Source organism: Lethenteron reissneri, chromosome 10, assembly GCF_015708825.2.
Source record: "Lethenteron reissneri isolate LAM-NWPU_2019-01 chromosome 10, ASM1570882v1, whole genome shotgun sequence".
In the NCBI taxonomy this organism is placed as follows: domain Eukaryota; kingdom Metazoa; phylum Chordata; class Hyperoartia; order Petromyzontiformes; family Petromyzontidae; genus Lethenteron; species Lethenteron reissneri.
Window position 1 is genome coordinate 5,696,875 of NC_083788.1, and position 14,214 is coordinate 5,711,088.

Below are 14,214 nucleotides of genomic sequence, written 5' to 3' on the forward strand. Positions count from 1 at the left end.
CCAAGAAGATGAATCCCTGCGGTCACGAAAGCTTTACATCGAAATATTACGCACATCCTCATCACTACCACCATCACCACAACCGCCACCACCACTGCGCTGCCACCGCACCACCACCAACGTCACTGCCATCGCCACCACTACCCCAAACCCACCATCAACTTAAACCACCATCACCACGACCAGAGCTGCACACCACCCCTACCACTTCCAATATGGCCACTACCACCACCAGCCACCACCAACGCCACCACCATGGCCACACCATCACCACACCACCGCAACCGCCACCGCCACCACACCACCAACGCTGCTGGGAGCTTCCAGCACCTGGGGCGAAGCGTCGGACGGAATGCCGAACGACACGCGAAACAAGCCATTGGATCCCCAGTGCAACGGATCGTGAAGACCGTCCGGACGTTCTGACGGACCGCGCGGACTCCCAAGACGTCGCGATAATGGTGAAGCCGTGGGCAGCGGAGAAAGGGGGGGGGGGGAAATCCCGGCACCATCGCCCAGCCCGGCGCTCACCGAGGTCGGGCGTCGGGTACGGGGGAGGCACGCCCAGGCACGACCGCCAGAAGTCGGGGCAGCAGTCGGACACGGTGCGGTTGCAGAAGAGGTCGCAGTAGCAGCGAGAGTCGCGGAAGGGCAGCCAGCACGCGTCGTTCCGCCCTGGGCAGCAACCGCCGAGGGAGGGCATCGACGGGACGCTGGGCGGCAGGCGGCCGCTGGAGCAGTAGGCCACGCCGCGCGCTGCCTCCTCCCCCAGCGCCACCAGACGCTGCGCGAGCGCGTCGTCTCGCTTGGCACGGTGGCCGGACGACGGTGAGATGCGGGACCTCGCGGCGCTCGCCCCACCGAGCACAAGCGTCGGTGGCAGCAGGAGGGCGGCGAGGGTAGCGAGGGCGGCGAGGGCGGCGAGGGGACGAGGCATGCTTGTGACCTAGCAGAGAGGCAAGATGATAGAGACAGGCAGACGGCAGAAGGTTTAGTTTTAATGTCGAGGGGCCAGAGTACATGCCGACTTTTGACATTATTGTAGCGATGTCGCACCTCCGATTAGCACACTTGGCTACCTATGATGCGAAAGAAGTTCAATATACATACTTACAATGTTGGAGTTAAGATGAATCTTATGTTAAACCAAACTCATGACAATGCCACAACGTTGTGGGTTCATCCATAATACAGGTTTTATTTTTTTTACCCAAAAAAACCTGTATTATGGATGATATTGGTCGCGAAAGTCCACGTGTTAAACTGTCGTAGGTTCAGCTTAAGATATGATTTGACGAGAAATGTTTTATTAAAACAAACTAACGGAAATGCGGCAATGTCCTAACTCCGGTTAAGGCAAAGATTTCTCTAAAAATTGCTATTAAGAAATCTTATCTTAAAATGAATTTTATGTCAATGCTGAAATGTCCTGAATTTGGTTTAAGGTAATATTTATCGTCGGATATAGGAGAGCTATGACATTTCTGAAAAAAATCCCTTCAATTCAGTTTCTGTAGAAGCTCTAAAGGCCAGGAGATTTTTTTATACTTGCTGAGGCAAAGTCCATAATGAATCGAGGTGCATAGTAGACGTTTGCTACTCCTAAAACTATTTTTATTTCACCAGGTAAGGCCCACTGAGCTATACAGCTATTTCTCAGAAGCGACATGGTCACAAATGATTGCTCATCATCATGTGGACATTTACAGCAGCCAAAATACTCTAAGCCAGGGGTAGGCAATCACAATAACAAGAAGGGTCATATATTTCGAATTCGGTAAAAAAATATACTATTTCAAGAACCGCAATGCATGCGAGTACGAGATGGTGGCTCTGAAGCCGTAGGATGCTGATCCCTGCTCTAAGCACATGTTGATTCTAAATGTGAGGTGGAAAAACCCGGATTGACCTGGAGAAAAATCCATACGACCATGGAGAGAGAGCCGCAAACTCCAAATATACAGCAGGTTTCGATTTAAAGCTTTCCTGACTGCAGGGATTCATCTTCTTGGTTCTTTCGGTAAAGTCACGTAGAAGGGAAGTAATAAAATAATAATAAAACATAATAAAATAATGATCACATTATTTTATTATGTTTTATTATAATAAAATCATTCTCACATTATTTTATTATGTTTTATTATTAATATTTTATTACTTCCCTTCTACGTGACTTTACCTATACAGCAGGTGTCAGGGTCGGAATTGAACCCACGACTTCCTGCGTACTAGGCGAGGGAGTTCACATCTCGCCACCACGGCACCCTACAACATAACGCTCCAATAACGAGCAGTTAACCCTTTCCCATTCGTCCGACTCTATTCCGATGACGTACTCGTACGCAAAAAAAAACATTAAGAAAATAACTTTATTGGTACCGAGGCTCCCACAAGGCCACACAAGTGCGGTCGTGTCGCAACAGTTCTCTGCGGTGAGTGCCAACGTCTTTAAAAACAACGGCGCTACGCCTCTAAATTAAAATTAATGCTAAACCGCTTGCGCAACGTGAAGGAACGTCTCGGAACGGGAGAGGGTTGAGAGAAATCAGAGTAAAAAAAAGTAACCCGTAAAAACAAAGTTTTTCACTATAAATCCTTTATATGTGTGGCGGCTAGAGTCCTCTCGTCCTCTGGCTTGAGATGGCTGCCACCTATGGGTCAGATGATTGCCTGCCACCATTAAGCAATTGGTAATTAAATATAAAAAACAATTCCCTAAAATGTTGAAAATGTAGGACATTTTTTTTCACTAAAATAAATTGTCACGCACAACGAGTCTGTGTGCAAAATGTCAGCTCGATTGGATCACGGCAAGTGGGTTAAAAAACGACCGAAAGATGTGCACGGTCGTAAGCGCGCAAGCAAGCAAGCAAGTGAACTTAATATTAAGGATTTAAAAAACACAACCGCGTCACGTTCGGATAAAAAAACACGGCAGCACGAGCCGAAAGCGCCACAGTGGAGAGAAACCCTCTGAGCGCAAGGGCCGACACTCGCCCACGTAACACAAAGGCTCGTCGCGGACTCTGTCGAGACAACGAAGCAAAGGCGCGCTTGCTCCCCCCTGGTCTCGCGGAGTGCAGCTAAAAAACAATGCCAGGGATGCCGGGCCATTTCACGCGACAGCAGCAACGTGCAGCACCCGTGTGGTGCGGTGAGTTGGGGCGTGGTTTGCTGGTGCTGGTGGTGCATTGCTCTCTGAGCCTCGCCGTATCTTCTATCGTAACCTCACCCTACCCCTGACCACACCCGGTTTAGGACTTGCATGGGGAGAGACTGCTTGGACATATACCCCGGTGTCGTTGTAAGCTTGTGTTGCCAGGTGGCGCCGAGATGGCAATAAGGTAAGGGGGCAGCCTTGCAATTTGCTTTGCTCATGCCACGGGTGGCGGAAGGGGGCCTTAACCCCCCACCACCACCCTGCTAGAAGAGGGAGCCTTCTGGATTTTTTCCTCCGGGTTCTCCAATTTCATCCCATACAAGGGAAACAAACTCGAATTTATCACCCCCGGGGGAGGAGGGTGGGCTTAATTCATGGCCACACGTCGCAAAGTAGCAGGGCCCTCCTGCACAGGAGTATCACGAGTAGGCGAGGCCGTTTCCAGCTAAAACAGAGGGCCTTTGTGTTGTTGTTGTTGTTGTTATCATCTTGCTCCCTGGTTTCTTGCCCCCCCACCCACACACCTTTGTCACCTTCTGTTCTTCTACTTTAACCTTTGTGCAACACCAAGATAATCCGTTCCAGCCCCCCAACTACCACGGCGTGAAACCCACAACCCTTGGCGCAACGGCCTAACCACACGTAACCGTATTCTTAGGTTTTTTTCGGTAAAGTCACGTAGGTAAAAATTTTAAATTAATAAAACAAAATTAAAATAAAATAAAAATCACACTTAACCGTGCAACACAAGGTTCACGTCCGACTAGCACGGTGCTCGCTAAACAGCACTTGCCCCAACAGTGTGTTGAGGCTATGGGGGAGGGGGGTATCTTTGTCTTTGTGTGTTTGTGTGCGCGCGCCACAATCTTTGCCGACGTTTGTGTTCCCTTCCCTGGTTGTGTCTCTGCGTTCTGTATCTGTCAACCCGTGGCACCACCTGGGTCTGTCAACCCTCTGTGTTCTGTATCTGTCAACCCGTGGCACCACCTGGGTCTGTCAACCCTCTGTGTTCTGTATCTGTCAACCCGTGGCACCACCTGGGTCTGTCAACCCTCTGCGTTCTGTATCTGTCAACCCGTGGCACCACCTGGGTCTGTCAACCCTCTGCGTTCTGTATCTGTCAACCCGTGGCACCACCTGGGTCTGTCAACCCTCTGCGTTCTGTATCTGTCAACCCGTGGCACCACCTGGGTCTGTCAACCCTCTGCGTTCTGTATCTGTCAACCCGTGGCACCACCTGGGTCTGTCAACCCTCTGCGTTCTGTATCTTTCAACCCGTGGCACCACCTGGGTCTGTCAACCCTCTGTGTTCTGTATCTGTCAACCCGTGGCACCACCTGGGTCTGTCAACCCTCTGCGTTCTGTATCTGTCAACCCGTGGCACCACCTGGGTCTGTCAACCCTCTGTGTTCTGTATCTGTCAACCCGTGGCACCACCTGGGTCTGTCAACCCTCTGTGTTCTGTATCTGTCAACCCGTGGCACCACCTGGGTCTGTCAACCCTCTGTGTTCTGTATCTGTCAACCCGTGGCACCACCTGGGTCTGTCAACCCTCTGTGTTCTGTATCTGTCAACCCGTGGCACCACCTGGGTCTGTCAACCCTCTGTGTTCTGTATCTGTCAACCCGTGGCACCACCTGGGTCTGTCAACCCTCTGTGTTCTGTATCTGTCAACCCGTGGCACCACCTGGGTCTGTCAACCCTCTGTGTTCTGTATCTGTCAACCCGTGGCACCACCTGGGTCTGTCAACCCTCTGTGTTCTGTATCTGTCAACCCGTGGCACCACCTGGGTCTGTCAACCCTCTGTGTTCTGTATCTGTCAACCCGTGGCACCACCTGGGTCTGTCCCGCGATCACCTGCCAGCGGGCGTTCGACACTTCACGTGGCCTTGAAGTGCACACAGACCGGCACAAGCGCCGTGGTGACGTCGCCGCCACTTAGTGGCGAACGGCGATTGCTGCTGTTGTTGTATCTCTGTTGTTGCTTTTCGTGTTCAGTTTGTTGTCCTTCCCTCGCAGGCTCCAATTAGCACGGTTGGCTACGTACGGTGCGAAAGAAGTTCAACGTGCTCACATACGTACAGCCAAAACTCCACCGAGAACAGACACACATACACCAACACCAAACGCATTAGCCTGACCTATACCCCACCTGAACCACACCGCCTTAACCACATGTCCTTAACCACAGCCTAGTCCACCAGCTGAGCGTGTTTGCGGGTAGCACACGCACATTTACGGCCTTTCGCCAATCCACCGCTGGGCGAAGGCTTCACACAGTGCTGTGCCGGAAAACGAGGGCTGGTTTGACCTTACATCTCCTCCTACTCCCCAATGCTGTACAGCAGCACGCCTCGCCTCTCCGATCTTGCTAAAGGGTGACCTACATCCCCTCCTACTCCCCAATGCTGTACAGCAGCACGCCTCGCCTCTCCGATCTTGCTAAAGGGTGAACTCACACGTGACCGTGACAGTGACCGCACCGTGACCGCCACCTGAACTGCACGTCAACCGCAATTTAGTCCACCACCTCGAGTCCCTGTCTGCAGCGCACACCGTGCTCTTCACCCTAAACCGTTAATTCTAGATTTGAAGCTTTCGTGACTGCAAGGATTCATATTCTTAGGTTTTTTCTGTAAAGTCACGTAGGTAAAAAATTAAAAAATTACATTTTTTTAAATTAATTTACATTTTTTTCCTACGTGACTTTACCGAAAAAAAACCTAAGAATATGAACCCTAAACCGTGCCTGGTTTCACAGTCATCCACCATCCTTACGTCCCCTTGACCATATACTGCACCGTCACTCGGAGTTTTATCTCCCGCTCGGAGTTGTCCCGAGCGCCGCCAGGCTGGATTGGAGACGGTATCATCGGTGTAAGAGACTCATGACGAGAGTACAAGGGTACGCCTATCCATAATCATGCTACAATCAGTGTATATCATATGCCTATAGGGGCTGTCCATAAATAACGTCACGCACCTAGGGGGAAGAGGGGGGGGGTGAGACATTTGTGACGATGTGTGACGAGGGGGGGGGGGTTGAGAAATGTGACGTCACATCAAAATGCGCAACTTTAAATAAATATAGACAACACGTTCTATTTAATTAAATAGACTTTTTAATAAATGTTTTCTCCTACAACATCAGAGTGCAGCGCCACATTAAATACGCACTACAATGACAATACTTTAAAGCGATTTGAAGCATTTTTTTGGGGGGGGGGGGCAGAGCTTTGTGACGTCATATTTGAGGGGGGGTCTGACTTTTTGTGACGCCGTGTGACGAAGGGGGGGGGGGTCAAAAATCGTCCAAAATCGCGTGACGTCATTTATGGACGGCCCAATAATCCTATGAACAAGTTTATGGGAAAATGTATGTTGAACTTATTTTGCACCGTACGTATCCAACCGTACAAATCAGAGGTATAGTACAAAAACGTAGGATTATATAACACGTTAAATGTTTCGATTTAAAGCTTTCGTGACTGCAGGGATTCATCTTCTTGGTTCTTTCGGTAAAGTCACGTAGAATGGAAATAATAAAATAATTCTACGTGACTTTACCGAAAGAACCAAGAAGACGTTAAATGTTCTTTAATGCAATGAACTCTCACTTAATCACCCTTTAACCACGCGTATGAAGTAGCATGCGTTACGTTTCTGAATCTCACCTCAACGCGAATATGAATCACAACTAATTATACTGTACTCATTTAAAGAGTACTAACCACACTTTAACCACACTGTAAATCGGACATCGATCACCACCCTAACCACAACTTAGCCACACTTGAAATGGGACATAGCACCTTAAAACACACTCCAAGTACATCTTTAACCACACCTTAACCACACTTTAACCACAACTCCCCTGATGCGGGCATCATCATGAACTCGTGCAAAAAAACCTCTCCCGTAACGCGTGTTTTCACAACGCGATCAATGTATTAGTGAACATATTCTTAGGGTTTTTCGGTAAAGTCACGTAGGTAAAAAATTAAAATTAATAAAAGTAAAATAAAAAATAAAATAAAAATCACGACGTTTCGGAGGCAACACAAGCTTCCGTTTTCGAAACGTCGTGATTTTTATTTTATTTTTATTTTACTTTTATTAATTTTATTTTTTTACCTACGTGACTTTACCTAAAAAAACCTAAGAATATGAATCCTTGCAGTCACGAAAGCTTCAAATCTAGTATTAGTGAACACATTTTGTTCTACATATCTATATAACGCCGTTGCGAATTGGATATAACGCGATCGAGTGAAAAGAACTACGTCGCACGAGGAGGCACAGGCGGTCGTTCGGCTGCCTCTGCCGAGCGTCATCGCGCAATGCATTGGGGATGTTGCTGGATGCTTCCAGAAGCTACCCTACGCACCTCAGTTTTTGCTCAGCCTGCGTACGCACCTCACGCGTTATCGCGGACTGTGCTTTACCACTTCCCCTGTATTCAATATTACTTATTATACTCTTTAGTTCTTTCGGTAAAGTCACGTAGGTAGAAAATAAAATAAATCACGACGTTTCGGGCGGACGCTTGTGTTGCGCCCGAAACGTCGTGATTTATTTTATTTTTCTACCCACGTGACTTTACCGAAAAAAACAAAGAGTATGGATTCCTGCAGTCACGAAAGCTTCAAATCAAGATTATTACTAATTATTCACCACAACGCTTTTTTTTTATTAAACTGTGTTTTTCAGGAACGCAAATACCGTGTTATAGGAGAACAGGCTGTAGTTTATCCATAATACAGGGGGTTTTTTTGGTGTTAAACCGCATAAATGTGTCGTTAAACCCAGCACCACCCGACACAGCCAATTAGTAAGGTTTGTCACGTAAACAGAACGTGGCCAATTCGTGACTAGTACAGCAACACCGGTGTGTTGGAGAGCAAAGCCACAACATTTACGATCTGAGTACGACGTTTCGCCAGCAATTTACAACTAGCGTCATCAGGCGACAGCCAGATTTGTGGAGAGAAATCCTCCTGGCTGTAGTTTCAGGCTGTGACTTTTGCGGTGCTGCAGGCAGCAGCAAGGGAGGGCTGCTGGTGACCGCCGCACAATGCATTGGGATACTGCTGGATGCTTTTACTGGTTGGAACCTCCTGGTTACACCAGCCCACAGGGGATTATTGTGTCCGTCCGTCGTGCAGGGAGGGGCTGGGTGGAGAGGGAGGGGCTGGGTGGGGAGGGGAGGGAAGGGTGGGGAGGGGCTGGGTGGGGAAGGTGGGGAGGGGCTGGGTGGGGCTGGGTGGGGAGGGTGGGGAGGGGCTGGGTGGGGCTGGGTGGGGGCTGGGTGGGGGTTGGGAGGGGTGGGGCTGGGTGGGGTGGGTGGTGGGGGGTGGGAGGGGTGGGGCTGGGTGGGGAGGGGCTGGTCACCCCGTGGTGCCCTTATAAAACTCAACGTTTAACCTACTCACGCCGGCTTGTGCCCGCCCTCACAGTCGGGCATAATTGCGGAATACACCACGCCGCCGTTGACCCTGGCCATTGACCGAGCAACCCAACGTTCCTACCAGCTCCCTCCGCAGGAATGTGTTAAATGCTCCACTCACGCGTCTCCACATCTCTATTTGTTAATACCTGGCTCCATACGCATCATCTCACGCGTGCTATCGCGGACTGCGCTGTACCACTGATATGAAATATGCTTCACTCTAACGCGATTTTTATTTTAGCTTTCCGCAACGCGGTGTCGTTCAGGAACGCAACTCCCGCGTTATACGAGAACAGGCTGTACTGTGGCTGCGTGATTAAACCACCCAGTGAACCGCGATTGTACCATCATGGACCACATACATTAATTCTAGATTTGAATCTTTCGGTAAAGTCACGTAGGTAAAAAAATGAAATTAAAATTAATACAAATTTATAAAAATGTTACCTACGTGACTTTACCGAGTACCACACACATTAACCACGGGACATAACACAACGCTAAGCCTCTCCAAAGCGCACGTTAACCACTTTTTTTATTAAACCACACGTAAGCCCCGAAGATTAACCGGGCTTCATTCGCCACGCAAATTAACCGAGTAATCCACGTTGACCACACACTCGATACACCACACTTGAATTGTACACTCGCTTCATCCTCACCACAACACAACGTAACCCCAGACCCTCACCACGCCATGCACTCACCCTCACAGTCAGCACACCCCGTAGCACCCACACTCACCCAGACAACTCACCTCACCACACTGTAGCATCACCACACTCAACATTCTCCTCACCACATCGCTCCCTCACCACCGCAACCTCACCACACCTCACCACATCACACCGCTCCCTCACCACACCACACCACGGCACCCTCACCACACTCCTCACCACACTCAACCTTCTCCTCACCACACCGCTCCCTCACCACTCCGCACCCTGACCTCACCACACCGCTCCCACACCTCACCACGCCACCGCACCCTGACCTCACCACACCGCTCCCTCACCACCGCACCCTCACCACACCTCATCACATCACACTGCTCCCTCACCACACCACATCACGGCACCCTCACCACACTCCTCACCACACTCAACCTTCTCCTCACCACACCGCTCCCTCACCACTCCGCACCCTCACCTCACCACACCGCTCCCACACCTCACCACGCCACCGCACCCTCACCTCACCACACCGCTCCCTCACCACCGCACCCTCACCTCACCACACCGCTCCCTCACCACCGCACCCTCACCACACCTCATCACATCACACTGCTCCCTCACCACACCACATCACGGCACCCTCACCACACTCAACCTTCTCCTCACCACACCGCTCCCTCACCACTCCGCACCCTCACCTCACCACACCGCACCGCTCCCTCACCACACCGCTCCCTCACCACACCGCACCCTCACCACACCGCACCACACCGCTCTCTCACCTCACCACACCACACCGCACCCTCACCTTGCTCTCACCTGGAACAGCGGGCGACGTCCGCCCGCGGCTAAAACAGAAGTGAGAGGGAGGGGAGAGAGAGGGGGAGGGAGGGGAGGGGGAGAGGGGGGGGAGAGGGAAAGGGAGGGAGGGGAGGGGGAGGGGAGGGGGAGAGGGGGGGGAGAGGGAGGGGGGAGGGGAGAGGGAGGGGGGAGGGGAGAGGGAGGGGGAGGAAAGGGAGAGGAGAGGGAGGGGAGAGGGAGAGGAGAGGGAGGGGAGAGGGGGGGGAGAGGGAGGGGGGAGGGGAGAGGGAGGGGGATGAGAGGGAGGGGAGAGGCTGAGGGGAGAGGGAGGGGGGAGGGGAGAGGGAGGGGAGAGGGAGGAGAGAGGGAGGGGAGAGGGAGGGGAGAGGGAGGGGAGAGGGAGGGAGGGGGGAGGGGAGAGGGAGGGGAGAGGGAGGGGAGAGGGTGGGAAGGTGGGAGGGACCTACGTCACAGGTTCAATTCACTGACAAATACTCTCACTAACACTCTCACACATACAGCCACTAACACTCTCACACATACAGCCACTGATACTGTCACACATAGAGCCACTGACACTGTCACACATACAACCACTAACACTCTCACACATACAGCCACTAACACTCTCACACATACAGCCACTGATACTGTCACACATACAGCCACTGACACTCTCACACATACAGCCACTGACACTCTCACACATACAGCCACTGATACTGTCACACATACAGCCACTGATACTGTCACACATACAGCCACTGACACTCTCACACATACAACCACTAACACTGTCACACATACAGCCACTGATACTGTCACACATACAGCCACTAACACTGTCACACATACAAGCACTAACACTGTCACACATACAGCCACTAATACGCTCACACATACAACCACTAACACTGTCACACATACAGCCACTAACACTCTCACACATACAGCCACTGATACTCTCACACATACAGCCACTAACACTCTCACACATACAGCCACTAACACTCTCACACATACAGCCACTGATACTGTCACACATACAGCCACTAACACTCTCACACATACAGCCACTGATACTCTCACACATACAGCCACTAACACTCTCACACATACAGCCACTGATACTGTCACACATACAGCCACTGATACTCTCACACATACAGCCACTAACACTCTCACACATACAGCCACTGATACTGTCACACATACAGCCACTAACACTCTCACACATACAGCCACTGATACTGTCACACATACAACCACTAACACTCTCACACATACAGCCACTGATACTGTCACACATACAGCCACTGATACTGTCACACATACAACCACTAACACTCTCACACATACAGCCACTAACACTCTCACACATACAGCCACTGATACTGTCACACATACAGCCACTGATACTGTCACACATACAGCCACTAACACTCTCACACATACAGCCACTGATACTGTCACAGATACAGCCACTAACACTCTCACACATACAGCCACTGATACTGTCACACATACAGCCACTGATACTGTCACACATACAACCACTGACACTCTCACACATACAGCCACTGATACTGTCACACATACAGCCACTGACACTCTCACACATACAACCACTAACACTCTCACACATACAGCCACTGATACTGTCACACATACAGCCACTAACACTCTCACACATACAACCACGAACACTAAAATTCAACAAATCTAGGAGCAAACCTGGAAAAGCAGTTGCGAGTAGCAGCAACATCATCAACACCAGCTCGCATCACACGCCTCACCAAAGAGAAGCAATTCCAGCCATCGCATTAGGGGTGAGTTAATTAAATATAAACAGGCACATTTTTAAGTTGATCATTTTGAATGGCCCTCGAATGATGTTATCAATAACCAAATGGCCCTTGGCAGAATAAAAGTTCCTCACCCCCTGATCTATAAGCAATGTTAGTCTACGGGAAATATAAGTCTATGGGCAATGCAAGTCTAAGGGCTACGTTAGTCTATGAGCAATGTTAGTCTATGGGCAATATAAGTCTATGGGCAATGCAAGTCTAAAGGCAATGTTAGTCTATGGGCAGTGTTAGTCTATGGGCAGTGTTAGTCTATGGGCAATGCAAGTCTAAGGGCTATGTTAGTCTATGAGCAATGTTAGTCTATGGGCAATATAAGTCTATGGGCAATGCAAGTCTAAAGGCAATGTTAGTCTATGGGCAGTGTTAGTCTATGGGCAGTGTTAGTCTATGGGCAATGTTAGTCTATGGGCAATGTTAGTCTCTGGGCAATGTTAGTCTATGGGCAAGGTTAGTCTATGGGCAATGTTAGTTTATGGGCAATGTTAGTCAATGGGCAATGTTAGTCTATGGGCAATGTTAGTCAATGGGCAATGTTAGTCTATGGGCAATGTTAGTCTATGGCCAATGTTAGTCAATGGGCAATGTTAGTCTATGGGCAATGTTAGTCTATGGGCAATGTTAGTCTATGGGCAATGTTAGTCTATGGGCAGTGTTAGTCTATGGGCAGTGTTAGTCTATGGGCAATGTTAGTCTATGGGCAATGTTAGTCTATGGGCAGTGTTAGTCTATGGGCAATGTTAGTCTATGGGCAATGTTAGTCAATGGGCAATGTTAGTCTATGGCCAATGTTAGTCAATGGGCAATGTTAGTCTATGGGCAATGTTAGTCTATGGGCAATGTTAGTCTATGGGCAATGTTAGTCTATGGGCAGTGTTAGTCTATGGGCAGTGTTAGTCTATGGGCAATGTTAGTCTATGGGCAGTGTTAGTCTATGGGCAGTGTTAGTCTATGGGCAGTGTTAGTCTATGGGCAGTGTTAGTCTATGGGCAAGGTTAGTCTATGGGCAATGTTAGTCTATGGACAATGTTAGTCTATGGGCAATGGTAGTCTATGGGCAGTGTTAGTCTATGGGCAATGTTAGTCTATGGGCAGTGTTAGTCTATGGGCAGTGTTAGTCTATGGGCAGTGTTAGTCTATGGGCAGTGTTAGTCTATGGGCAGTGTTAGTCTATGGGCAATGTTAGTCTATGGGCAATGGTAGTCTATGGGCAGTGTTAGTCTATGGGCAGTGTTAGTCTATGGGCAGTGTTAGTCTATGGGCAGTGTTAGTCTATGGGCAGTGTTAGTCTATGGGCAGTGTTAGTCTATGGGCAAGGTTAGTCTATGGGCAATGTTAGTCTATGGACAATGTTAGTCTGTGGGCAGTGTTAGTCTATGGGCAATGGTAGTCTGTGGGCAATGTGAGTCTATGGGCAGTGTTAGTCTATGGGCAATGTTAGTCTATGACCAATGTTAGTCTATGGACAATGTTAGTCTATGGGCAGTGTTAGTCTATGGGCAATGTTAGTCTATGGGCAATGTGAGTCTATGGGCAATGTTAGTCTATGGGCAATGCTAGTCTATGACCAATGTTAGTCTATGGACAATGTTAGTCTATGGGCAGTGTTAGTCTATGGGCAATGTTAGTCTATGGGCAATGTTAGTCTATGGGCAATGTTAGTCTATGGGCAGTGTTAGTCTATGGGCAGTGTTAGTCTATGGGCAGTGTTAGTCTATGGGCAGTGTTAGTCTATGGGCAATGTTAGTCTATGGGCAGTGTTAGTCTATGGGCAATGTTAGTCTATGGGCAATGTTAGTCTATGGGCAATGTTAGTCTATGGGCAGTGTTAGTCTATGGGCAGTGTTAGTCTATGGGCAGTGTTAGTCTATGGGCAGTGTTAGTCTATGGGCAATGTTAGTCTATGGACAATGTTAGTCTGTGGGCAGTGTTAGTCTATGGGCAATGGTAGTCTGTGGGCAATGTGAGTCTATGGGCAATGTTAGTCTATGGGCAGTGTTAGTCTATGGGCAGTGTTAGTCTATGGGCAAGGTTAGTCTATGGGCAATGTTAGTCTATGGGCAATGTTAGTCTATGGGCAATGTTAGTCTATGGGCAATGTTAGTCTATGGGCAGTGTTAGTCTATGGGCAGTGTTAGTCTATGGGCAGTGTTAGTCTATGGGCAGTGTTAGTCTATGGGCAAGGTTAGTCTATGGGCAATGTTAGTCTATGGGCAATGTTAGTCTATGGGCAATGTTAGTCTATGGGCAATGTTAGTCTATGG

The 14,214-nt window shown here is 49.4% G+C and overlaps 2 protein-coding genes across 4 annotated transcripts in view; both read right to left on the reverse strand.

Moving 5' to 3' along the window:
* LOC133340854 (tubulointerstitial nephritis antigen-like) overlaps window positions 1-10,162 on the reverse strand; it is a 32,101-nt gene extending 21,939 nt beyond the window's left edge. For 2 of the 3 annotated variants that reach the window (XM_061549293.1, XM_061549291.1), the window contains exons 1-2: window positions 10,104-10,145; window positions 532-946 (exon numbers count right to left, since the gene is read on the reverse strand). In XM_061549293.1, the coding sequence (XP_061405277.1) occupies window positions 532-937 (406 nt within the window). In that variant the 5' untranslated portion in view covers window positions 938-946; window positions 10,104-10,145. Of the gene's footprint in view, window positions 1-531; window positions 947-10,092 lie in introns of all 3 variants that reach the window. The other variant, XM_061549292.1, reaches the window with a different exon arrangement.
* Window positions 1-14,214, reverse strand: part of LOC133340837 (sarcoplasmic reticulum histidine-rich calcium-binding protein-like) — a 316,152-nt gene that overhangs the window by 105 nt on the left and 301,833 nt on the right. The window lies entirely within an intron of this gene.